Source organism: Rana temporaria, chromosome 5 (genome assembly GCF_905171775.1).
Source record: "Rana temporaria chromosome 5, aRanTem1.1, whole genome shotgun sequence".
Taxonomy (NCBI): Eukaryota; Metazoa; Chordata; class Amphibia; order Anura; family Ranidae; genus Rana; species Rana temporaria.
This window is the reverse complement of record NC_053493.1, coordinates 43,127,851-43,152,216: the sequence shown is the minus strand read 5'-3', so window position 1 is coordinate 43,152,216 and position 24,366 is coordinate 43,127,851. Positions and strand designations below refer to the sequence as shown.

Genomic DNA, 24,366 nt, shown 5'->3' with positions numbered 1-24,366 from the left:
GGCTGTCAGTGCTTGTAGCCTATTCACAGGAAACTGTGAATGAATGACGCAGCCTTGTGGGCGGGAGCCCCGTGCAGTCGTACGGTTTTCAAATTTATGACAGCAGGTGTATAGAAGCATGTTACACCCTTAGGCTGGATTCACACCTGTGCATTTTTAGTGCTTTTTGCAGATTTGCACTACAGAACGTGTTCCATAGGAAACCATGATAAATGGACTGTAGTGCAAACCTGAAAAATGCAAAAAGCACTAAAAATGCACAGGTGTGAATCCAGCCTAAACATGGGTGTAACACGCTCCTAAATGTGAATGAAGGGCTGATTCACACTTGTGCAGGTTGCAGTTTGCATTTTTTTTTCTCAATACACATCTTTAAACCATTGAAGTCTATTAAAAGAGGGGGGGGGGGGGGGGGGACACCCTGGCCCTTTCCCTAACATGCACAGATGTGAGCTATATATCCATAGGAAGCCATGTTAAATGGACTGTAGTGTGCTTCTGCAAAACTGAAAATGCACTTAAAAAAATAAATAAAAAATAAATGCATAGGTGTGAACCAGGTCTTATGCTTTTCACACACTCATCCATATTGCAGAACCTCTCGTCCACTAGAAAAGGGCGTTCGTATTATCTTCTGAAGAGAAGCAGATTCGCAAATACAGTTTTTAAAAATACTTTCCAACAGAGGTACAGATTTTGGTAAAGGATACATTACATTATTATGCATAGCAGATGTGTAACAAGTAGCACTGAGAAGAAATTATAAAAAAAATTAAATAGAAGGCCTTAAAAACAAAAAGTAGAGTCAGAACGTTTCCCTTTAAAAATACACTAAAACCTTTACAGTACTGAGAAGTGTCATCTAACTTTTTCTTAAGAGCATTATATCTGCTACAAAGTGACAGGTGCACTTTAACAAAGAATGAGGTCACATTACTTACAGGTATTATATAGGTGCTAGGGCTAATATATAAAGTCCAGGATTCTAGGACCTATAGAAGAGCTTTCTGTTGGTAAGTCTGTTGTTGATCTTGGCGGGCTGTGGGTGGAGATAGCGCTGCAGGGGGTAGTGTGTAATTTGGGACCTGGGACATACTGGTACCAGTCTGATAAATGGTGAGATCTCCAGCAATGGGGGCAGGGTTGGCGCTATAACCAGCAGCTGGGTTCATGTATGTGCTTGCTGTACTGGAACCGACCACTGTGGCTCTATAAAAGCAAGGAGAGAATAGAAATGGTCAGTAAATGAAGTAAATAACTTTATTCTACTAAAAAAAACCATTACAAGATAGAGAGCAGAACTGGACATATTATAAAGGGACCCATAACAAACCTGCTTAACTCAAACTGAGCACATTCTGAAAAACTAGCAGAAGACATCTTTAATGAAACTCACGTGTCAAAAGACGTCAATAGGTTCAGAAAGATAGGCAACAAAAATAATATTCAAATATTGACTTTCTGCAAAAGCCAAGCTTGATCCTGCCCCCTTCTCAAATCTCCCCATTGGTCCTTAAAGCGGTGGTTCACCCTAAAAACTACATTTTCTTATTCCACTGGCCCCCCACATTACAATCCGATTAAGGCTCTTATTATTTTTTTCATGCTGTACATACCTTAGTACAGCATATTCACCCGTGCATCCGGGTTGCGAGTCCCGCGGGAGTGGGCGTTCCTCACATGTGTGTGATTGACATTTTGCCCAAAAACGAGCTCCCCCCCCGTCGCGTAAGCCGCGTCACGATTGGCGAAAGGAGCCGAACGGCAATGCGCATGCGCAGTATAGCGCCGACTCGCCGTTCGGCTCCTTTCGCCAACCGTGACGCGGCTTACGGGGGAGCTCGTTTTTGGGCAAAATGTCAATCACACACATGTGAGGAACGCCCACTCCCGTGGGACTCGCAACCCGGATGCACGGGTGAATATGCTGTACTAAGGTATGTACAGCATGAAAAAAATAATAAGAGCCTTAATCGGATTGTAATGTGGGGGGGCAGTGGAATAAGAAAAAGTAGTTTTTAGGGTGAACCACCACTTTAAAGGATCACTAAAGGAAATTTATTTTTTTTAGCTAAATAGCTTCCTTTACCTTACTGCAGTACTGGTTTCATGTCCTCATTGCTCGTTTTTGCTTTGATGTTGCTGTAAAACTGCTCTGATCTACACACTTCCTGCTTGTCTATTTCCTTATAACCACCATACTGGGAGCTTTTCACTGTAGGTCCAAGCTGTCATTACTGTGTGTCTAAAACTTGACAGAACCAATCAGATTCATTTTAAAAACAAAACACTGCCCTGGATTTGTTTTTGTTTTGTGTGGTGTCTCTTTAGCTCACAGGAACATGAAACCAGTTTAAAAGTGAAACTAAACTGCAGGCACATTATATGATTGATTTTTTATCTATTTGTAATCATTTTTAAAAGGAATCAGTTAACTATTATGTCTCTATACCCTGTAAACAGTCATTTCAGCAAAACAATTTTTTTCCTTTAGTGACCCTTTAACATCCTGGTAGAAATAATATGGATTCTTGTAGTGGCACAGTGCAGGACACAAGCTCTTTGATCATTATGACTGGGACATCCAAATTCAATCCAGATGAGGGGTGCACGCCAAAGCAAAAAAACGTAGAAACAGATGCCCGATGTTGAAAGCCCATGAAGCACTAGCAGGACTTGGAGACTGCGCCTTAACAGGGAAGGGAGGAACCCTATTCCTCAGACCATAGGCTCTAATGAGAAATTATCCAATTCACATAACAATGGTGGAACGAGAGGCAGGGAGACCCTTGCAGGAACCTACAGGGGGCCCAGAGGGCCCAAGCATGACAACCAATGGACAGAAGTTTGTCCCAAGGCAAAAAGAACCTGGAAAGGGCTGTGCCTAGTGTCCGGTCCAGGTACTCCAATGTGTGTGATGGGTCCAGCAATGACTTCCTCAGACTGAGGATCCAACTTAAAAGGGATAGTTCACCTTTACCACAAAACTGCATATGCAGATAAGGGCGACCAGACATCCCCAGTTTCCGGAAACAGTCCCCGGACCAAGTCTGTCCCCGGATTGGATTTGAACAGGGGCTGGGGCAATTTCAAAAGACAGTTAGTGCAGAATAAAAAAAAAAATCAAAAAAAAAATATCTGAATTGTACACCCCCGCTCCTACTAGCTAAGGGGGGGGGGGGTTGAATTTTTGTTCATTATCTGTGCCTCTTTCTGATGATCATGTGCTGGTCGGAGCGGAGGGAATGACCATTCAGCTCCGCTTGCATGTTCTTCTGCCTTGGCTCAAGTACCGGCCAGCCGCCTGTCTCTCATCCAATTGCCTTCCCTGGTGGAGTGATCTTCCTCACCTCCCCACCCAGTAGTAGCCGGGCCCTGACGAGTGAGACTTAGGCCCCTTTGACACGGAGGAGTTTTTCAGGTGGTACAGCGCTAAAAATAGCGCCTTAAAAAACTCCTGCACTGCATACTCAATGTGAAAGCCTGAGGGCTTTCACACTGAGGTGATGCGCTGGCGGAGACAAAAAAATCTCCTGTTAGCAGTATCTTTGTGTGTATATATATATATATATATATATATAAAAAATTATGCATATTTTGCTTGGTCAAAGAAAGAACTGAACAGAGAGTTTGTTTTTAAAGCTCTCTGTCAAAAAAAGAGACACAGCTATATAAATACTTAAGATGAACAAACAAAGGTATTGCTAACATTGCACTTAAAGTACAAAAAACTATTCACATTACTTATAGGAAGCTTGCGGAGACTGGCTGGCCAGCTCAGAGGCTGCAGGATGTGGAGCCGCCGTTTGGCTTAGAGACGGAAGTTGTTCTGTAGGAATAGAGTAGGTCTGAACGTGGCCCATCTGTGTATTTCCGGTGACAAGATAGGTGGCATTCGGATGTTGGCCTTGATATGCCTAAAGTCAGAAGACAATAAAAATGAGAAGCAGAAAATCAACCGAAAAAAAAAAAAAAAAAAAAGCCTGCAAAGATGCTGAGCATTACCTTCCTGAATGATAAGCTTTATCAACACAAACAAAGTATGACGTCCCCTCCTATGGGACAATGCAGAACACACAGGAATTGCATACCTGCTGTGGAGCAGCCCCTGCTGGCGGCATGTAGTACTGCTGGTTCTGCATCTTGGCATACATTGAATACATGGGGTCTTCATTCATTAATTTTGTGTATAAAGAAAGTGCTTCCATGACTTTCACATTTAGTTCTGATAGTTCAGAGTGCTTCCTGGAAAACAGGATACAATCACCAAATTAGTTTTATTTTTATTTCTTCAGTAAAAAGTAACTAGATTTAAATTCACACTTTTATGAAGCCTGACTCCAGCCCAAACTTTTAGCTTAGGATAGCAGCTTTTTATTGTGTCCCCATTGAGGAAATGTTTCCTGTATGGCCGATAGGTGTCAGACCAAGCAGGAAGTGAGAGGAAAATAAAAAAAAAAAAAAAAATCGGACACGCACAAACTGTCCAAAGGTGGGGCGGTGGTAGCAAAAGGTTTAAAACTGGACACTGTATTGCTAGGAACAGTATTAAAGGGATAGCTACACCCAAAAACAAAAATGTAACATACTAACTTAATAGGTGGCTGTGTTTGTTTTATTTTTTTCAAGTGATTTTTTTTTTTTAGCAAGTACAAAAACTACCTGTTGATCTTGCCAGACTTATAATGTCCTGGTCACTTAAAAAAAATAGTTCATCTTAAGCTTGTCTTCTATAAACCAACAATCCTATCTGCTCTAATGTAATGCAAAAGAACAAAGGCAGACATGTTGGAAGTCCAGCCAATCATTGCTCCCTCCATAGATACAGTGAAGCAGTATGGGTAGCCTAACCTGGATGACCAGGTGAAAATATTAGTTAAAAGGGGTTATAAAGGTACAATTTTTTTTACCCTAAATAGCTTCCTTTACCCTAGTGCAGTCCTCTTTCACTTACCTCATCCTTCCATTTTGCTTTTAAATGTCCTTATTTCTTCTGAGAAATCCTCACTTCCTGATCTTCTGTCTGTAACTCCACACCGTAATGCGAGGCTTTCTTCCTGGTGTGGAGAAAGCCTCTTGAGGAGGAGGGGACAAGCAGGATGCCCACTAACACACAGCTCCTTTCTCTATCTGCAAAGTAGAGTGTCCTGACACTCCTGCTCGCCCCCTCCCCCCTCAAGAGGCTTTCTCCACACCAGGGAGAAAGACTCGCATTACGGTGTGTAGTTACAGACAGAAGAACAGGAAGTGAGGATTCTCAGAAGAAATAAGGACATTTAAAAGCAAAATCGAAGGATGAGGTAAATGAAGGAGGACTGCACTTGGACCCCTTTCACACTGGAGGACTTTTTCAGGCGGTACAGCGCTAAAAATAGAGCTGCTATACCGCCTGAAAAACTCCTGCCCAGTCATCTCAATGTGAAAGCCCGAGGGCTTTCACACTGAGGCGATGCGCTGGCAGGAGAGAAAAAAAAATCTCCTGCTAGCAGCATCTTTGGAGCGGTGAGAGGAGCGGTATGGTATGTATACCGCTCCTTCCCATTTAAAACAATGGGAAACCGCGGTAATACCGCCTGCAATGCGCCTCTGCAGAAAAACTCCTGTACTGCATACTCAATGTGAAAGCCCGAGGGCTTTCACACTGAGGTGATGCGCTGGCGGGAGACAAAAAAAAATCTGTCAGCAGCATCTTTGGAGTGGTGAGAGGAGCAGCGTGTATACCGCTCCTTCCCATTTAAAACAATGGGAACCGCGGCAATACTGCCCACAATTGCGGGTGGTATTAACCCTTTATCGGCCGCTAGCGGGGGTTAATACCGCACCGCTAGCGGCCGAATCCTGCGGCAAATCCAACGGTATAGCTATGAAATACCGCCACCGCGCCTCCCGCCCCAGTGTGAATGGGGCCTAAGGTAAAGTAAGCTATTTAGGGAAAACAAAATGTTACCTTTATAACCCCTTTAAAAACAAATGCAGCCAATATGTCTATGGCCTGGTAATCTGCAATATAATATATTTTTTGTTTTTGGGTATAGATATGCTTTAAATATTTCATCAGTTGAAAGATGTGATCGATCAAATGGGTTGGTAACCTTTTTGCATCTTATTTTCTTTACACAGTTGAGAAATGTGAACTATCCACTTTAAAGCTCTAGTCCAATGCAATCCTACCTATGCTTGGAAAGTTAAAACCAATTCTAAACGATCACCTTGTAAAAAACAAAACTATTCATTTTTAAAAAAATGAAAAGGAAAAATGTGTGCGATATTATATATTTATATTAGAGCTGCAAGATTAATCGTTAAAGCGGAGTTCCAATCACAATTCGCATTTTTTAAATGTATGTCCTTTCATCCTGCGTTTTTATAATATAAATCTGGTCACTTACTATTTTACAATCCGCCGCCGATCCGCATACATATTCAAAAAAGATAGTTTATAAAACTATATCTACACCGATATGAGTTACGTTACGCCAGCAGAAAGATCCGCTGATCTTTCTGAATCTGGCCCCAGCTGACTGGAAACAACCAACATCTTTTGCAACATTCCGTGATGATTTACCTTATTGAAGTTTTATAATACTTTCCTTTCAGGTTGGTGCAACAGCTCACCAAGGTGTGCAAGCACTCTTTTTTTTTTTAAATTGCAGACTAATTGGCAATTGTAAATTGGATGCAGATTTTTTTTTAGAACTGCAAAATTGGCGATTCCATTTCATTAATTTTTTTACGCAAAAACTGACAACAATTTTCTTTCCTTTTTATTATTTTTTTTAAGTGTTTCTTAAAGCCAGAAGGCTGGAATGTTAAATGAAAATAGTTTTGAGGCATGTCCGATTTCCCCTACACAAACAATTGAATGAACATTTTCCATACTTTCTGCCAGGGGTTGTAGGAAATGTTGGGGTAACAAACACTTAAATATAGGAGTCCCTTCACCATCAATGCATTTTGTGCAGAATGTATGAGATCAAACAGCTGTCATCACTTCTGTCTGATTAAAGCAGCTTTCCACCCAAAAGTGGAAAATCCGCTTTAAGCACGCCTCGCCCCCTTTACATGTCACATTTGGCATGCAATTATTATTTTTTTTTTGGGGGGGGGGGGGGTTGCGGGTACCTAGTTTTGACAGGTACCTCACTTCCGCTCTCGCCACATAGGTGACTACTCCTCCTCTCCCCCCTCCCTGCAGCCTTCTGGGACACGTCGCAGGCCACTGAGAAGGCACCTCGCAAATGCGCAGCAGTTACACGTAAAAAAATTTAAATAAAAAAATGGAACTCCGCTTTAAAGGTCCTAATTTTGAATTGATGATTTGCGCCATTTGAGTGGTATTCATAAGTCGCATACCACTATACCATCCTCAAGAAATTGGAGCACGTGAGCACTTTAGTGCTTGGTATCTGCAAGGCATGATTCACACCCTGAAACAAGACTATGATGATTGATGGCAGCAATATGTAGGAAATGTGGTTTGGGCCTACAACCAAAGAGTTCACAAGGCCAAAGGATAGTTGACCTTTTAAATGCTCAGGCAAAGTAGCTGGTTACTCGTGAATCTGCTCTTGATGAGTGGGTGCAGAAACATTGGTGATGCCTAATGAAGGTTAAGCACTATGGGAAAAGGTCAGAGATAGAGAGGGAGAGAGCAGTAATGTGAAGAGGTACCCAATAGTGATCATGAGTAAACACCCACCTGTCAATATCTTCAAGTTTTTCATCAATCAATGGTCCCATCTGGTGGCAAGCAGCTGGTAGATAAAACACACAGAAAGTATTAACTCAAAGAGTAAAATAAGATCCTATGGAAAAGGGAAAACACATATCCACCAAGATGTCTAATAAGAGGAATCCACAACTAGTGGGAGAGTTTGTTTTTTTTGGGGGGGGGGGGAGTTTGAGCCTAAACTCACCTTCCAGATGTACAAGATCTGCCGGGTCTGGCAAACCATCAGCTGGATCTATGCTCTGTAGCATCTGCAGCAAATGATCCATTTTATCCTATGAAAGTATTAAGACAAACTCATTCATGAATTCCACACACAGGCAGATACCATGCAGAAACAGCAAGAAAATGACAAACGTACTTAAAAGACAGGGCAAACGCTGACAGGGTGGGCTAGGCAGGTTCTGATTGGTCAGAGCCGTCCATGTGACGGCGCGGACCTATTAGAATGTATCCTATCTGTACACACTGAGATTAAGCCACTGGGATTTCAAATCCCCGGACTGGTGAAGCGTCGACCCCGGTGTCTCACAGCAGGAGAACATGGGAGCAGGGAGGGGGTCCAGTGTAATTTCACCTTCTATATTTTCTGTAAAGGTGAACTTACACTTTAAAAAGGCACCGTTGCCTGCGACTGACAGTCTTGGGAAATCTGCAGTAAATTTGGGGATGTCACTACTGTGCTGCTCACTGCTCTCCTTGCTGGAGGCCCTGACATGAGAAAGCAAAGCCTTGCCTCCATCAAAATGGTCGTCTCCACACAGACAGTGCAGAACAGGACATCAGCAATGGGGAAAAGATCAGCTGCAGGGAGATCACAAACTCCGCTGACTAGTCACTTGCCTTCAGTTGGGCTTTATTAGACACTTTTTAGAGTTCTGCTCCTCTAGAAGGGTAGGCATCTTTTTCATTTGTCTAGAGTTCTGCTTTTAAAAGAAACCTGTACCAAATGGAATATCTAGACCGCTCCTAAAAAATGCTAGTTGCTTGACTAGAAAACTGATCCAATAGAAAATTTGTGAGAAGACAAAAACTTGAAATGCAGATGCTTGTTTTGCACCACTGACTAGGGATATTGAAGCCACTGGATCAGGATGACAGGCAGGAATGTAATATTTTTAGGACAGCAGCCTCTATTTCCTTTGACAGAAAAAATACCACGTAAAAAACACAAAAAGAGAGATACATACCTCATCTATATAGACAGGCTCAGGCTCTGGTTCTATAGTTTCCACTTGTACTTCATCATTGAACTGAACTGTTTTCTTCTCTGTCTTCACTAGAATAATTCAATAATTATTAAAAAATAAAAAAATAAAAAAGTAAAAAAAAAAATCTGGAGCTCCTGAATAATAGTAATACTTCCAACACCAGTACTGCCAACAAATTACATAAAGCAGGAAAAACAAAAAAGCAAAAAAATAAAAATATCTTTTAGAATGACAAGGACCTTTACAAACAAGAACGTGATTTAATGGAGAAGAATTCAGGCAGTGCAGAATACAACCCACCCCTGACCTGAACAGATATTTTACCGCCGGCAAATAATGAGATTTGGAATAACAGACATTACTTACTCATCTCCGGTTCTGCTGTGAGGTCTGCTGTGACAAAGTTGGAGGGAAATAACCCAATCGCTTCGTTAGTCTCCCCCTTCCACCAGTTGGGGTCACTGAAATTAAATTAAGCCATTTGAAAAATAAATAAATAGATAAAAAAAAAAAAAAAAATTTAGAAGCTACCATCAAATAGTCTTTTTTTTAATGCTATTGAGCAACACACACACACACACACACACACACACACACACACACACACGTGTGAATAGCACCCAAAAAGCACCGCTGATGAAGTGCTATGACAGCGGTGCCCATTCATTAATTTAAAATGGGCAAGGACGGTGAAGGAGTGGTGTATACACCGCTCCGGCACCAGCTCAAAGATGCTGCTTGCAGGACTTTTTCCTGCCCTGCAAGCGCACCGCCACACTCAGGCTTTCACACTGGAGCTGCAGAAAAGGCAGTCTACAGGTGCTATTTTTAGCACAAAAATGCCTGTAAAACACCTGTAGGGTCAAGAGCCAGGGCTCCGGATTTGGGGGCGTGACAGACTCAGCTGGGACCGAGGCTTTTGGAGGGGACTGAATGCTAGACTCTTGCCTTGCGATCATGGGCCCTGGCATTTGGGAGAACGGTGCTTTTTGTGAGCTGTATGCCTGGGGACCCCTGAGGAGGTGTTTGGATTCAGGTCCATGTCCCCCCAAGACACACAGACAGCAAAGTAAATATCCACACTAAATGGAGTGTAAGCAACATGTCTGTGTGACGGCTGCAGTGGTGGGAAGGGAGCTTGGCTGCACTCAGGATGGATTTTCTGTATGGGTACATGAATTTGTGGCAGGCACCACATGAGGTGGTGCACTGAGACTGCAATGTCCATACAGATCCCTTCCCACCACTGCAGCTGACACACGCACGCACGCACGCACATGTTGTTTATGCTCTGTTTAGTGATAAAAAAACATTGTTGTTTGTGTTAATTAACTCTGCTATTGTGTGAAGGAGTTCTGTGTTGATTTATGATAATGTATATTGTAGTTAGGGAGCTAGGAGACAGCCAGGCTAGGAACTCAAAAAGGTCATGCCTAGGCTGTTAAAAGGATTGCCAATTAGCTCAAGTTAATTAGGTTTCTGGTTCAGTTTGTATGGTTGTGTGTGTATGTGTGTGTATATATATATATATATATATATATATATATATATATATATATTTATTTATATTTGTGCAAGATCTCAAATAAAATTGTATTCCTGATGTACTCCAAGACTAGTGTTGTCTGGTTCTTGGGGGTTACTATAGACAGATCCATTGGTCTAGTGTTCCAGGACTTCGGAAGAGATATACTGACGGAAGCACTCAAGCGGAGTGTGGGATGTTCCATCACAGGGGGCGAATGATTAGTTGATGGGACCTTGTGAGGGTTCTAAGCTGCTCAACTCCTAGGAGGGGCCAGGTGCTGACTTAGACCCCTTTCACAATGAGGCGCAGGCCACGTCAGCAGTAAATCACTGCTAGTTTTAGTGGCGCTTTTCAGCCACTAGCAGGGCACCTTTAAAAAAACTAGCGGCCGAGGAAAGGATTAAAAACACTCGCAAAGCGCCGCTGCCGAATCGCTATACAGGTGCTTCGGCAGCTTCCCATCGATTTTAATGGCAGGGGCCGTTTAGGAGCGGTGTATACACTGCTCCCACACCGCCTCAGCTGCTGCTTGCAGGACTTTTTTTGGTCCTGCAAGCACACCACCCCAATGCGAATGCACTCAGGCTTTTACACTGGGGAGGCTTGAGATGCGCTTTTCAGACGCTATTTTTAGCACAAAAAAAAAACTGAAAAGCGCCTTCAGTGTGAAAGGGGGTTTACTTTTTTTTGGGGGGGGGATTGTGTGGCGAAAAGCACCTTAAGTGACAAATCACACACACACACAAAGATTTAGTTGAAGATTTTATTAATGATTGGTCATAAGGTAAGCAATCAAGGCGCCCCTCGCCATACAAACACACAAAAAACACTCTACGTACCGATGGAAGCATTATGTACCAATAATAAAAAAACACAGCTTATCAATTTACTGATACAGGTCTATAGCTTGACATATATATATTTATTATAAAAAATTAAATCAGGATAGTAGTTCTAAAAAAAAAAAAAAAATTAAAAAAAAACACTCTAGGTAGAAAAGGTTTCAGCAAAGGGTCTTAGTACAAGTCTGGTGTTTTGAGTCTGCAAAAGTTAAAATTAGTGTATTCATTCCACAACAAGCACAGACAGACATCCCACAGTGCTGCACAGTAGCCAGCCAACACTAAGCCCTTCCTGGAGCAGACCCTCCGTCTGATATAATCCAGTCTATGAATTAGAGGAAGGCCGTCATGCAGCGGGAAGTCACATAGCACACCGATGAATAGCAGAAGGTCACAACCACTTGCGTATAAACATTTCTACAATTCCTGAGCTAGTGTTAGTACAAATTAATTGGGAGGTTCAGATTTTCATGAGCGATTGGAGGTCTTGGTGCTTTTATAAAATGTTTTCACCCAAATTGGGCTACAACCCAATCTCTATGGATTACCTGCAAACACCGCTGGCCAAGGCTCACTAGGGAGGGCATAGTGACTTAACAAGTTACATACAAATACGACATTATTTCTCAAAGAGCATTTACCTGTCATCCAACACAGTAACAATCTCTCCTGCCTTAAATGTCAATTCATTGTCCTCTACAGCTTCAAAATCATAGATGGCTCGCACTTTTCTTCCTTCCGATTTGTGATTTGTCAGGAAGCTCGTACTTGGGTAGAGACTAGACACTGTGCTTTGCTGCTTCTGTTCTTTTAGAGACAATTCAATGGCTGGAAAAAAAAATAAAAAATACACACCACACATGAGATTTCAAAGAGGTCACATCAGCAGTATGCAGGCTATGAACACAGTGGCAAGTTGTGTCTGTCCAGTGCCAGCACTTAGGTCTCACATACATTAAATTGTTCCAAGTAATGAGTAACCAACCATCTTCTCTTCTGCATTATTTTAGTTAAAAACAACATCAAGATCGACTGTGAAACTTTCAAGTAGAAGGCCTACTATGGTAAACAGAAAATAAGTTTGCATTTTGCTATTCATTCTGAATAACTGTTATATCAAGGTACATTTGCTAACAGAAATTATTAAACGTGTGTGTATAACCATAAAGTAACTTTCAATGTTGCTTCACATCAATCCTGTAAAATTGAATGCCGTTTATTTTTACTTTTTCGGTTATGCACCTTCCAAACCTGCCATGTTTTCCAGGGCAGCCATGCTCACCCAAAGTGAGTGGTGGCGTTGTCAAGCGGCCATGTACATCTTTGTGTGAAACGCGTCTACCATTTGAACCGTTTGTAACACTTGGGATGTTGGTCTATTAAATATAAATTTTCATGGATCTTGGAGTGCTGCCATGTCTTCAGTGTTGATCGTATGCGGAGGCGAGCCAAGGCAGGCACCTGTGATATCATTAGGCTGTCCCACCTGGAGCAGCGAGTTCTTTTGTTTGGACGTTCCAAACCTTACATGTTTTTCAGGGCAGCAATGCTCACCCAAAGTGAGTGGCGGCGTTGTCAAGCGGCCATGCACATTTCTCCTGCGTGGCTCCCAGCCCCATCACTTTTTAAGCGATAATGCTCTCCTAATGCAGCCGTGGTGCTGTCAATACAATGTGTGCTTTTTAGCATTGTGGTTTCAGGTCACCATGCCTACAAGCCTTTTCGAATAATAAGAGACGCTAGTAAAACTGGTCCATTGAGGTCACTGGATGTGAAACACTTGCCGTTTTCAACTCCATGCAGATCTAGCTAGCTTGCATAACACACAAAAAAAAAAAAAAAAAAAAAACATTTTTCTTCTAAAGCAAAAATGTTCAGGAAAGATTGCCTTCCCCCACTTTTTTGCAAGATTTTTTTTTTAGTACAGGTTTACATCTGCTTTAAAAAAATAATTCAATTGTTTGTAAAAGGTGTATAGCAGTACATAACATAGCGCTGCACTTATTTTGATCTTCGTTTGATTATTCACATGTTTAGTGCTGGCAACTTTAATTAGATTAACATAGCAACTCACAAGATTTCATATATTTACATACCTTAATTGCAAATTCAAATGCGACTTTCAGGGTGAAATACAGGAGGGAGAACATTACTGTGAACCTGTGCATCACTGCCCAATATCAGCATAGTAGCAGGCTATCATCACTAAACGGAGCATAAATAACATGTACGTGCGTGCGTCAACTGCAGTGGTGGGAAGGGAGCTGTATGGACATTGCAGTCTCAGTGCACCACCTCATGTGGTGCCTGCCACAAATTCATGTACCCATACAGAAAATCCATCCTGAGTGCAGCCGAGCTCCCTTCCCACCACTGCAGCTGTCACACAGACATGTTGCTTACACTCCATTTAGTGTGGATATTTACTTTGCTGATATTAGGTCACTCCCAACAGCCCCACTGCTCTGATGCACTGCTGGTCTGCCCAATACAAAAAGATTTTGGGTGTGGAGGAACCAAGACCCCCCACCAGTAGAGATGGGGAGGGAGTGGTGTCCACTGATACCAATGTTGGGGGTTATAGCGTTCATTGACACCAATGGTGTTCTAAACTCACCGACACCAATGAGGGCCAATATTGGGTTCACTGACACCAATGCTAGGGGTTATCACTGACACCAATGCTGGGTGTTATTACTCTCACTGACACCAATGTTGGGAGTTATTATTTCAGCCAGCGACACCAATGTTTGGGGGTTATTACTGACCCGAAACCCAACTTCTTCAGTAAGCATTGCAATACACTGCAAAAATTTCAAGATTTGAAATTCTAGACGTTGAGATGCGTTGTAATCCATTCATTTTGACGCAATGCACATAATGAGCCACTATTGTGCAGCCCTATGGAAGTGTTGGGTGCCACACTTGAGGCCCTCTAAAGTTATCAAATCTTACACTACTGATATATATACACACACACACACACACACACACACACACCTTTGGCGAGGTCTTCTTCCTCTTTCTTTGTAGCCACCGTTCCTGGGTCCTTCGTCACTAGAGCAGGGCTGGCTTTAGCCTGTTCTGCTGCCTTCAAAAAAGAGAACACAATTACATTTTTCACAAAAAGGGGAAAAGTTTGACCAAGAAGGCAAAGTTTTAGTCTGAAGAAACCCAACCCTTGTTTATACACTTTATACCCACTAGAAGGGAAGCTGGATCGCTCCAACAAAATATATGCATATTTAGCAAACAAGCTCAGTGCATTTAACGCCAGTGCCAGCACTATTCATGGATCTGCACCAGACCAATAGCAGCATAAAAGACAGACTGTTCTAAAGTTTGCAAACATACAGCCGTAATATTTTAGCCATCTTCCAGGCAGGGAAGGTAATGAGGTTAGATCAGCCTTTGTTTGCTTTATACTTGCATGTTACTAAGAACTTGATTGTCAAGTAAGGCGGTGCTCTAACCTAAAGCCCGGTACAGAAGGGCTGAAAATCAGCAGGTTTAGCAGGAACTGGCCAGCTTTTGGTCCATGTGTACACTGGTCTGTTTAACAAAAGTTGGTCTAACAATCGGCTTCTATTGAATGGGCATGCTGGAAAACCAGCATTTAATCAGCTCTTGCAGTCAATGGCTACAAGTGCTGATCAGTGTCTTCCCAGTCCGAATACAATAGAGGAGTGGGAGACATCCCTGCATTAACATTGCTTGTTTTGATATGGGATCTCAGTCTCCCCCCCCAACCTGCTGCTTGAATGGAAAAAAAACTATGTGTGTACCGAGCTTAAATATTTGTATAATACAGCACCAGGGTTTTAGGAATACCAGAGTGCTTTTATCATGACAAAGTGTGCACTTTGACTTCACTTCCATACCTGGGATCCAATAGCCGGAAAGGTGACCCCTTGTTCCTTGAGGTTTTTGATCATAGCGGAAATTAGACTAAGCTGTGGGTCGTTCTTGAATTCCTCAGCCCATTCCACCATTAGCGCTTTTAATTTTTCACAGACTTTAGGGTGTCCCTGTAGAAGAGAGCAAACAGCGGAGATTGCCAACTATATTCAAAAGAAAGAGGCTGCTGCAGTTTGGTATGTAGGAGAACTGGTCTAATCTGAAGAAAAGTCATTTAAAGCACACCAGCAGTAAACAAAAGCTGAGCAGGAGGAGGATAGGTCAGGCTTTGGAAAGCCATATTCATAATAATATTCCTAACAAGTAGCCGACTTCATAAAGGTGGGATGTGACCCACTGAAACGTGGCAAATAAAACCTTGGATCATTTAGGCCCTTTAAACTAGCTCTGAGATTCAAGTTTACTTAACAAATAGATTTTAACTGACCCTCAATGACCTCTGCAGCTGAGGCCAGGGTGGAGAAATGCAACAATTTCACACACAAAAAAAAATACGCTATGAAGTCATTGAGGTCAGGGCAACCTTTTTTCACTTGGATACCTCTTTACAGTCCATTGTAAATCATACCCCTCCAATGCTGAGTAATATGCAAATCTTTTTTTTTTTTTTTTTTTTAAACAAAGAAGAATATTGCAAGACAAACCCTGACCATTTTTGGTCATGAGGGAAAGCTAGAAAACGTGTTAGTGGCTATGGGACAAAGGCACTTTTCTCAGACATTTTGTTTGCTGCAGCCATTGGAGAGTTGCCTCTTCCTCACTAGGGACCAGAAAGAGCCGAGTGTGAACAATGAATGAATGAGGAAAGCCATTTAGAAGAAGAGCAGTCTTTAATGAAATACTCAACTTTAATTCAAAACTGTCCTCCTTAACCACTTCCATACAGGGCTGTTATACACACATATCCATACCAGGCCTATTCTGGCACTTCTCTCCTACATGTACAAATCATAATTTTTTTGCTAGAAAATTACGCAGAACCCCCAAACATTATATATGTTTTTTTAGCAGACACCCTAGGGAATAAAACGACGGTCATTGAAACGTTTTATCTTGCACGCAATTTGCGCAATAATTTTTCAAACGCCTTTTTTTTGGAAAAAAAATTGTTTCATGAATTAAAAAAATAACAAAACAGTAGTTAGCCCAATTATTTTGTAAAATATAAAAGATGATGTTACACCGAGTAAATAGACACCTAACATGTCACGCTTTAAAATTGCGCACACTCATGGAATGGCGCCAAACTTCGGTACTTAAAAATCTCCATAGGCAACACTTTGAAATTTTTTACAGGTTACCAGTTTAGATTTACAGCGTTTACATATGTCGGCGGGACTTGCGTGTGCGTTCGCTTCTGCGCGCGAGCTACTGGGGACAGGGGCGTTAAAAAAAATGTTATTTTTTTTTTATTTTTTTTTACAGATTTATTTTTTTACACTTTTTATTTATTTAATTTTTTCTATTATCACTTTTATTCCTATTACAAGGAATGTAAACATCCCTTGTAATAGGAATGTGTGTGACAGGTACTCTTTATGGAGAGATGTGGGGTCAATAAGACCGCACATCTCTCCTCCAGGCTGGAAAGCATGAAATCGGTGAAAAAAAAAAAAATCACCGATCTCGTGATTACTGTTGCTTAGCAGCCGCAATTGCGGCTTTGTTTACTTACGGGGACCCGGGCGTGACGTCATCACATCGCGCCCGGGTCCTCTGGTCACCAGTCATCTCTAGGCTTCCTGCCAGCGCCGGACGATTCGTTCTCCGGGCAACCGATGGCACGGGAGAGCCCGGAGAAGCACCGGATGGCTGGGAATGTCCCCTCCCGCCGCCTGTAAGAACGATCTAGCGGCGGAATCGCCGCTATGATCGTTTTTACATTGTGCAGAATCGCCGGCAGAAGAGAAGGATATCTGAATGATGCCTCTAGCTGCAGGCATCATTCAGATATCCCCCCAAAAAGCCCAGGACGTCATACGACGTCCACCCGGATCGTTAGAGGTCCTTTGTGGACGTCATTTTACAATGGGCTGGTATGGATGTGGATAAACATTCCTCTTCTCCACTAGATGTCCCTCACAGAGGTAAAACTGCGCTGTTGATGCATATTTAAAAAAAATTTTTTTGTCAAAACTCATTAGCCAAATCCACTGGCTAAGATTCACTTCTTCACCTTCTCCATGCTGGGTAGAAAGATGGTGGCACCACTACATTTACCTGACCTCAGACGCGGTCCACAAAGATTCACCATTCCAGTGATGCAGCTCCACTTCTCTACCAGTCTATTCAACCTACCTCCTGTGAGCCCAGAGTGTCAACATTCCACCCCTCTCAGATAAATGCTGCAGAGAGCAGCGCCATTCTCAACAGTCAGGGTTGTTGATTTTTTTTAGGTGCTGGGGTTGCTCTAAGACCACTTCCACACTGAGGCGCTATAACACTAAAAATAGCGCCTGCAAAGCGCCCTGAAAGAGCTGCTCCATTCACTCCAGTGTGATGGCAGGATGCTAAAAAATGTCCTGCAAGCAGCATCTTTGAATCGGTGAAAGAGCGGTGTGTACATCGCTCTTGCCCATTGAAATTAATGGGCCAAACCGCTGATGCAGTGCCGCTTTGCGAGTGGTTTTAACCCCTTTTTCGACCGCTAGTGGGGGTTAAAAGTGCCCCGCTAGCAGCCGAATACCTCCACAAAAATTATGGTAAAGCGCCGCTGCAAATAGTGGCTGCTTAAGGGGGTGGGGTGCAGGAAATGGGGAGATGCATTTTCATGTGTTGAGCCGCATTGTGTTAGGCAGCCTATTCGAAACAAATGGCCTGTCAAAGCTACAAACGTATTAAAAAAAATTATATTATATAAAAATAATAATAATCATGCGTGACTTTCAGAGGAAATGTGTATCTGTGTGCTGTGATGCGCTATAAACACAGGCGGGCCAGATCCACGAAGCGCAGCGCTTTTTTATGGCCGGCGTAGGGTATATCAGATACACTAAGCTGCCGTAACTTACAGCGTATTTCCCGTATTCTCAAAGAATTTGCGCCGTAAGTTACGGCGGCGTAGAGCAACTGCGTCGGCGTAAGGGCGCGCAATTCAAATGGATGAGATGGGGGCGTGTTTTATGGTAATATGTCTTGACCCGACGTAAATGACGTTTTTTCTGAACGGCGCATGCGCCGCCCGTGGGGGTATCCCAGTGCGCATACTCGAAATTAACCCGCAACAAGCCAATGCTTACGATGTGAACGTCATTCTACGCAAAGCCCTATTCGCGAACGACTTACGCAAACAACGTAAAATTTTCAAAATTCAACGTGGAAACGACGTCCATACTTAACATAGGATACGCCTCATATAGCAGGGGTAATGTTACGCCGAAAAAAGCCTTACGGAAAGGACGTAAAAAAATACGCCGGCCGGACATACGTTCGTGGATCGCCGTATCTAGCTAATTTGCATACTCGACGCGGAAATCGACGGAAACGCCACCTAGCAGCCAGCGTAAATATGCACCTTAGATCCGACGGCGTACTAAGACGTACACCAGTTGGATCTAGCCCAGCTTCAGGCGTATCTTGTTTTGTGGATACAAAACAAAGATACGCTGGAACAAACTAGAAGTTACGCGGCGTATCAATAGATACGCCAGCGTAACTGCTTCATGGCCCAGGTGTGTTTGGAGGTAAATAACTGCATTGCATATCTAGCATACATAATACTGCAAGCATTAGAACCCGCTTTATGGCGAGACCAAGCCAATAAATGTTCATTTACAAGAAAAACATTCCATAAGAACAAATAATACATATGAATAAAAAACTCAAAAAGCTTGTGACACGATCACCTTATTTAACACACTGCTGACTTCACTTGCAAAGTCTCTTGAACACACTTCTAAGTGAAAGATCTTCCCACAGTTGGACACGCAGGCTCCGAGCAGCTGGAACACAAAACGGCATTTGGTTACTCACACATTAATTGGCTGTAAGGGCGCACACCATTTTGTTCAATTAGAAGACACAGCATACATTAAATACTTAAAATGTGTTTTGTGGCTTAATGACTCACATCTCTAATAAAGCTGGACTCCAGCTAAATACACATATGAATGAAGCTGTTCTACCTGCCAGAGGATTGCCAACTCTGTCCATCCATTTCCAAAATGTACACAGCTGTGCAGGACAGCACAACCCTGTGTGATAGAGAATATGGGTCTGCTCTTTCTTTCTTACTACTAGATCTTCCCCTCCCTCAGCTGGTGGCTGGACAGTGAAGAAGAACCACACTAATAAACTCATCTCTTGGTTACTTTGCCCCTTGCTCCTATAAGTGTGTCCCTTGTAAGCACATGAGCACTACAGCACAACTGACTGGCTCCTTGTGCTGCTAACCCTCACAAAGTCTGAGCTCTGCTATACAGTGAATTGAAGAGGCAGACACCCCAAACACACACCCAGTGGGTACGGAAAGTATTCAGACCCCCTTAAATTTTTCACTCTTTGTTATATTGCAGCTATTTGCTAAAATCATTTAAAGGAACACTAAAGGCAAACTTTTTTTTTTTTTTTTTAAATGACAAACATGTTATACTTACCTCCACTGTGCAGCTCGTTTTGCACAGAGTGTCCCCTAACCCGGTCTTCTGGGGTCCCTCGGCGGCTGTCTCAGCTCCTCCTCGCAAAAGCTTTCCACCTTCATGCGAGCGAGCTCGCATGGTGGAACGCTTTTGCGAGCGCGCTTCCGTGATACAGCGGCGGGCGTAGCCGCCGACTATCACTCGGCCCCGCCCCCCGGTGCGCCGCATCATAGGATGCATAAAGGTGAAAAAAACATTTACCTTTACAACCCCTTTAAGTTAATTTTTTCCTCATTAATGTACACACAGCACCCCATATCGACAGAAAAACCACAGAATTGTTGAAATTTTTGCAGATTAACCACTTCAGATCCGCGCTATGGCCAAAAGATGGCTGCAGCGCGGACCAGAACTGCCGGGTTGACGTCCCTGACATCCTGCTGTTCTCTTCTGTGTTGCGCGCCGCCGAGGGCGCGCATCGCGGAAAAGCTGTGCCCGATGTGTCACGCAGGTGCCGATGCTTGTGCCTGGCGGCCGCGATATCCGCCAGGTACTCGCCGACTGCAGTCACAGAGCCAGGGACGTGGATGTCTGTGTGTAAACACAGACATCCACATCCTGTCAGGGAGAGAGGAGACCGATGCTGTGTCCCTTGTACATAGGGACACAGATCGGTCACCTCCCCCAGTCAGTCCCCTCCCCCCACAGTAAGAATCACTCCCAGGGCACACACTTAACCCCTTCCCCGCCCCCTAGTATTAACCCCTTTCCTGCCAGTCACATTTATACAGTAATCAGTGCATATTTATAGCACTGTTGGCTGATTAAATGTGAATGGTCCCAAAATAGTGTCAAAAGTGTCCGCCGCAATATCGCAGTCCTGACTAAAATCACAGATAACCGCCATTACTAGTAAAAAAAAAAAAAAAAAAGTCATAAATCGATCCCCTATTTTGTAGGCGCTATAACTTTTGCGCAAACCAATCAATATACGCTTACTGCGATTTTTTTTAACAAAAATATGTAGAAGAATACGTATCGGCTTAAACTGAATAAAAAAATATTATTTTTTTGAAAAATTTGGGATATTTATTATAGCAAAAAGTAAAAAATAATGTTATTTTTTAAAATGTCGCTTTTTTTTGTTTATAGCGCAAAAAATAAAAACCGCAGAGATGATCAAATACCACCAAAAGATGTGGGGAAAAAAAATCATAAAAATGTAGTCCCAACAGTGAAGCATGGTGGTGGCCGCATCAAACTGTGGTGGTGTTTTTGAGTGAGTGAAAAACGTATATAGCGCTGCACATGCGAACTAAATTGCCTCAGGGACAGGACGACTGGTTGCAATCGAGGGAAAGATGAATGCGGCCAAGTACAGGAATATCCTGGACGAAAACCTTCTCCAAAGTGCTCAGGACCTCAGACTGGGCTGAAGGTTTACCTTCCAACAAGACAATGACCCCAAGCACACAGCTAAAATAACGAAGGAGTGGCTTCACAACAACTCGTGACTGTTCTTGAATGGCCCAGCCAGAGCCATGACAAACCCAATTGAGCATCTCTGGAGAGACCTAAAAATGGCCGTCCACCAACGTTTACCATCCAACCTGACTGAACTGGAGAGGATCGGCAAGGAGGAATGGCGGAGGATTTCCAAATCCCGGTGTAAAAAAACTTGTTGCCAAAAAGACTCATGGCTGTATTAGATAAAAAGGGTGCTTCTACTAAATACTGAGCAAAGGGTCTGAATACTTAGGACCATGCGATATTTTAGTTTTTCTTTTTTAATAAATCTGTAAAAATGTCAACAATTCTGTGTATTTCTGTCAATATGGGGTGCTGCGTGTACATTAATGAGGGGAAAAAATTAACTTAACTGATTTTAGCAAATGGCTGCAATATAACAAAGAGTGAAAAATGTAAGGGGGTCTGAATACTTTCCGTACCCACTGTATGTGCATGAGCCCTATGAGTGTTTGCATTCACGTGTGTGTGTGCGTGCGTGGTGACGCATTTGCTTTAAAAAAATGATAATAAAATGATAATAAAATAATAAAATGTACATTTAACACTAATTTCCATTCATTATTTACTGCCATGACAAGGGGGCCCAACAAGTCCCATATAAGTGGCAGGTCTCTTTTACCAGGTAGCCGGTAGTCTTGTGGCATCAGGTGGATAAAGGATAAGTTCACCTTTCGGAACATGTTACACCCATAGGTGCACTGGCCCCCGCTCCCCCCAAACCCCCGTTCTGACAGCTAGCGGGTGATCTTCAACCCCCTTGCATGCTGTCACAATCTGCAGTGTTTTGTGAATGGGAAAACTACAAGGTCTGACAGCCTTTGTAGCTTGTGGTTCTCAATGAATCTCTACATTGCGGTGGTAGTCCATGAAGTCTTCCTGTCACAGTGTAACTATCAGAGGTATGGCCAGATAGATGCAGTCTGCAGGACTGTGGCATTACGCCCACTATCTGCTGATCGTGGGTGCAATGCTTTACAGGTCCATTAAAAAAAAAAAAAAAAAACGTATATTTAATCTTTGCATTTATTATTGTAAATGTATTTTGTAAAGGTGAACGTATCCTTTAAAGTGGAGCTAAACTATGCAATACTTACCTCCCCTTCAATGGCCCAACATCCCTCGCTGGCATCTTCTACCAGGTGCCCGATGCTGGGTTGCAGCCTCTCATTGGTCAGTACGACATGACGTCACTCCTGCACATGTACAAGAGCCAGATTGTGAACAGAGTTGCGCTTATGCAGCTCAATGTACATAACAAAGACTACAAGCAGGCAGGCCAGTTTATTTTATTGCAGAAGAGACACGGCGGTTCTCTTCTATAATAAAAATCCTGCCTGATCAGTCTTGAAAAGCTCCTCTTTAAAGTGTAAGCTCACTTTGAATGGACATTTGCCAAGTTCACTCGACTTGCCTCCCTCGTCAGTCCTACAAACCCCCCTACCTGTCCCCACCATGCAGAGATTTGTGCTGTGTGGCCTGCACATTGCTACAGTGTCTCTCCTCGAAAACCTTCATTGTTGGCTCATATGTACCGCAATCTCTATGCATTCCAATGGGAAGTCTGTACTTCACACTGGTGCCACAATAAGGGAGATTTCTTCTGACTTCCTATTCTGATAACTACTATAACCAGGAAATCACCTCAACGAAGACACATGAAAAAAGAAAAAAAAAAGAAAAAGAGTTTTGAATCTTTCCATGTGCTATCCAAATTACAGTTTTTACATTGACAGAAATATAAAATTTTGAATTCTGTTCATTTTTCTAGGAAAAGGCGGCTTACAAATTGTAATGGTCAGTAAAAAAAAAGGATTAACCGACAATAACAAATAACACTCACCGTTAGTGCTTGCATTGCTACATGTGGGTCTTTATGGTTCACTCTTCTCATAATAGAGCGCAGACAGTCTTTAGGCCTATAATAATAATAATAATAATAATAATAATAATAATAATGAAGGAGGAGAGAGAGGATGTTGAAAAAAGAAAATAAACACACGTAACTCATTTATGTTCCATAAACTCCAAAGATCTGTTCAAACTAGTGTGACTACGGTACTAGTAGTGCGATTTAAAGTGCAACTTTACACGCAAGAAATTCACATCAAAGTAGTGCAGGAACCTTTTTCTAGTCGCTGCGACTTTAAGTCACATAGATTGGAACAGATGCCATTGAACTCAATGGGCTGTGCATTGTCATGCAAAGTTTGTTTTCAAAGTCAAATGGCAAGTTGAACTAGTGTGAACGGAGCCTTCAAGTTTTCCTAAACCCAGGACTCTGCATTCACTATATCTGGTCTCCCACAGTACACAGAACATGGAAATGCAATTATTTTTGTAAATACAAACTGCTAAATACGTATTCTCATCAGCAGTACATAGAAGTCATATGACTTGTATCAGTCTCTACTAAGCTTGTAGGAGTTTTCATTCTCAACTGATCTACTTTGGACAGTGGCGATTGGCCCAGTGATGACCACATGAACTGTCCCAAAAAAAAAAAAAAAAAAAGGGGGGGGCGAAGCCTCTCTAGCAATACACACCAAACCGAGCATGTGCAGCCTGACTCCTAATGCTCCGTTTTATCAGTAGATGGGTTGGAGTCAGTCATAGAAGGAGGAGGATCAGAGAAGACAGGATCACACAGTCTTTATACACAATGCAGAGGATTAACCCCTTAGGTTCCACAGTGAATATAACAAGCATGTTTTACTGCATATACAGACTGATTTTACTGTTGCGGGTTTATAAATGTAAAAATCAGATCTTTGGGGCACTGAATGACGAAAGCAGCCTGTGATTGTAGTACTACAGCTGTAAAGCCTTACTATGCTTTGGCCCTCTATGGATGGCTGCTTGTTGCGGTAGGTCTTTATAGTTATGTCATGTGATTTGTCCTTTGTTGGCAACCAATTTTGTCTACCTCATCCCTGATCTGTGTACTCCCTACATCAGGGATATGCAATTAGCGGACCTCCAGCTGTTCCAGAAATACAAATCCCATGAGGCATAGCAATACTCTTGACAGCCA

General features: G+C 42.6%; 1 protein-coding gene across 2 annotated transcripts in view; it reads right to left on the bottom strand.

The window, feature by feature from the left end:
• Positions 1 to 690: 690 nt before the first annotated feature.
• STAM (signal transducing adaptor molecule) overlaps positions 691 to 24,366 on the bottom strand; it is a 44,579-nt gene continuing 20,903 nt past the window's right edge. The window contains exons 3-14 of one of the 2 annotated variants that reach the window (XM_040352473.1): positions 23,176 to 23,251; positions 19,074 to 19,169; positions 15,192 to 15,338; positions 14,311 to 14,401; positions 11,952 to 12,138; positions 9,307 to 9,401; positions 8,920 to 9,008; positions 7,917 to 8,004; positions 7,700 to 7,754; positions 4,092 to 4,245; positions 3,745 to 3,917; positions 691 to 1,209 (exon numbers count right to left, since the gene is read on the bottom strand). In XM_040352473.1, the coding sequence (XP_040208407.1) occupies positions 993 to 1,209; positions 3,745 to 3,917; positions 4,092 to 4,245; positions 7,700 to 7,754; positions 7,917 to 8,004; positions 8,920 to 9,008; positions 9,307 to 9,401; positions 11,952 to 12,138; positions 14,311 to 14,401; positions 15,192 to 15,338; positions 19,074 to 19,169; positions 23,176 to 23,251 (1,468 nt within the window). In that variant the 3' untranslated portion in view covers positions 691 to 992. Of the gene's footprint in view, positions 1,210 to 3,739; positions 3,918 to 4,091; positions 4,246 to 7,699; positions 7,755 to 7,916; positions 8,005 to 8,919; positions 9,009 to 9,306; positions 9,402 to 11,951; positions 12,139 to 14,310; positions 14,402 to 15,191; positions 15,339 to 19,073; positions 19,170 to 23,175; positions 23,252 to 24,366 lie in introns of both variants that reach the window. The other variant, XM_040352474.1, reaches the window with a different exon arrangement.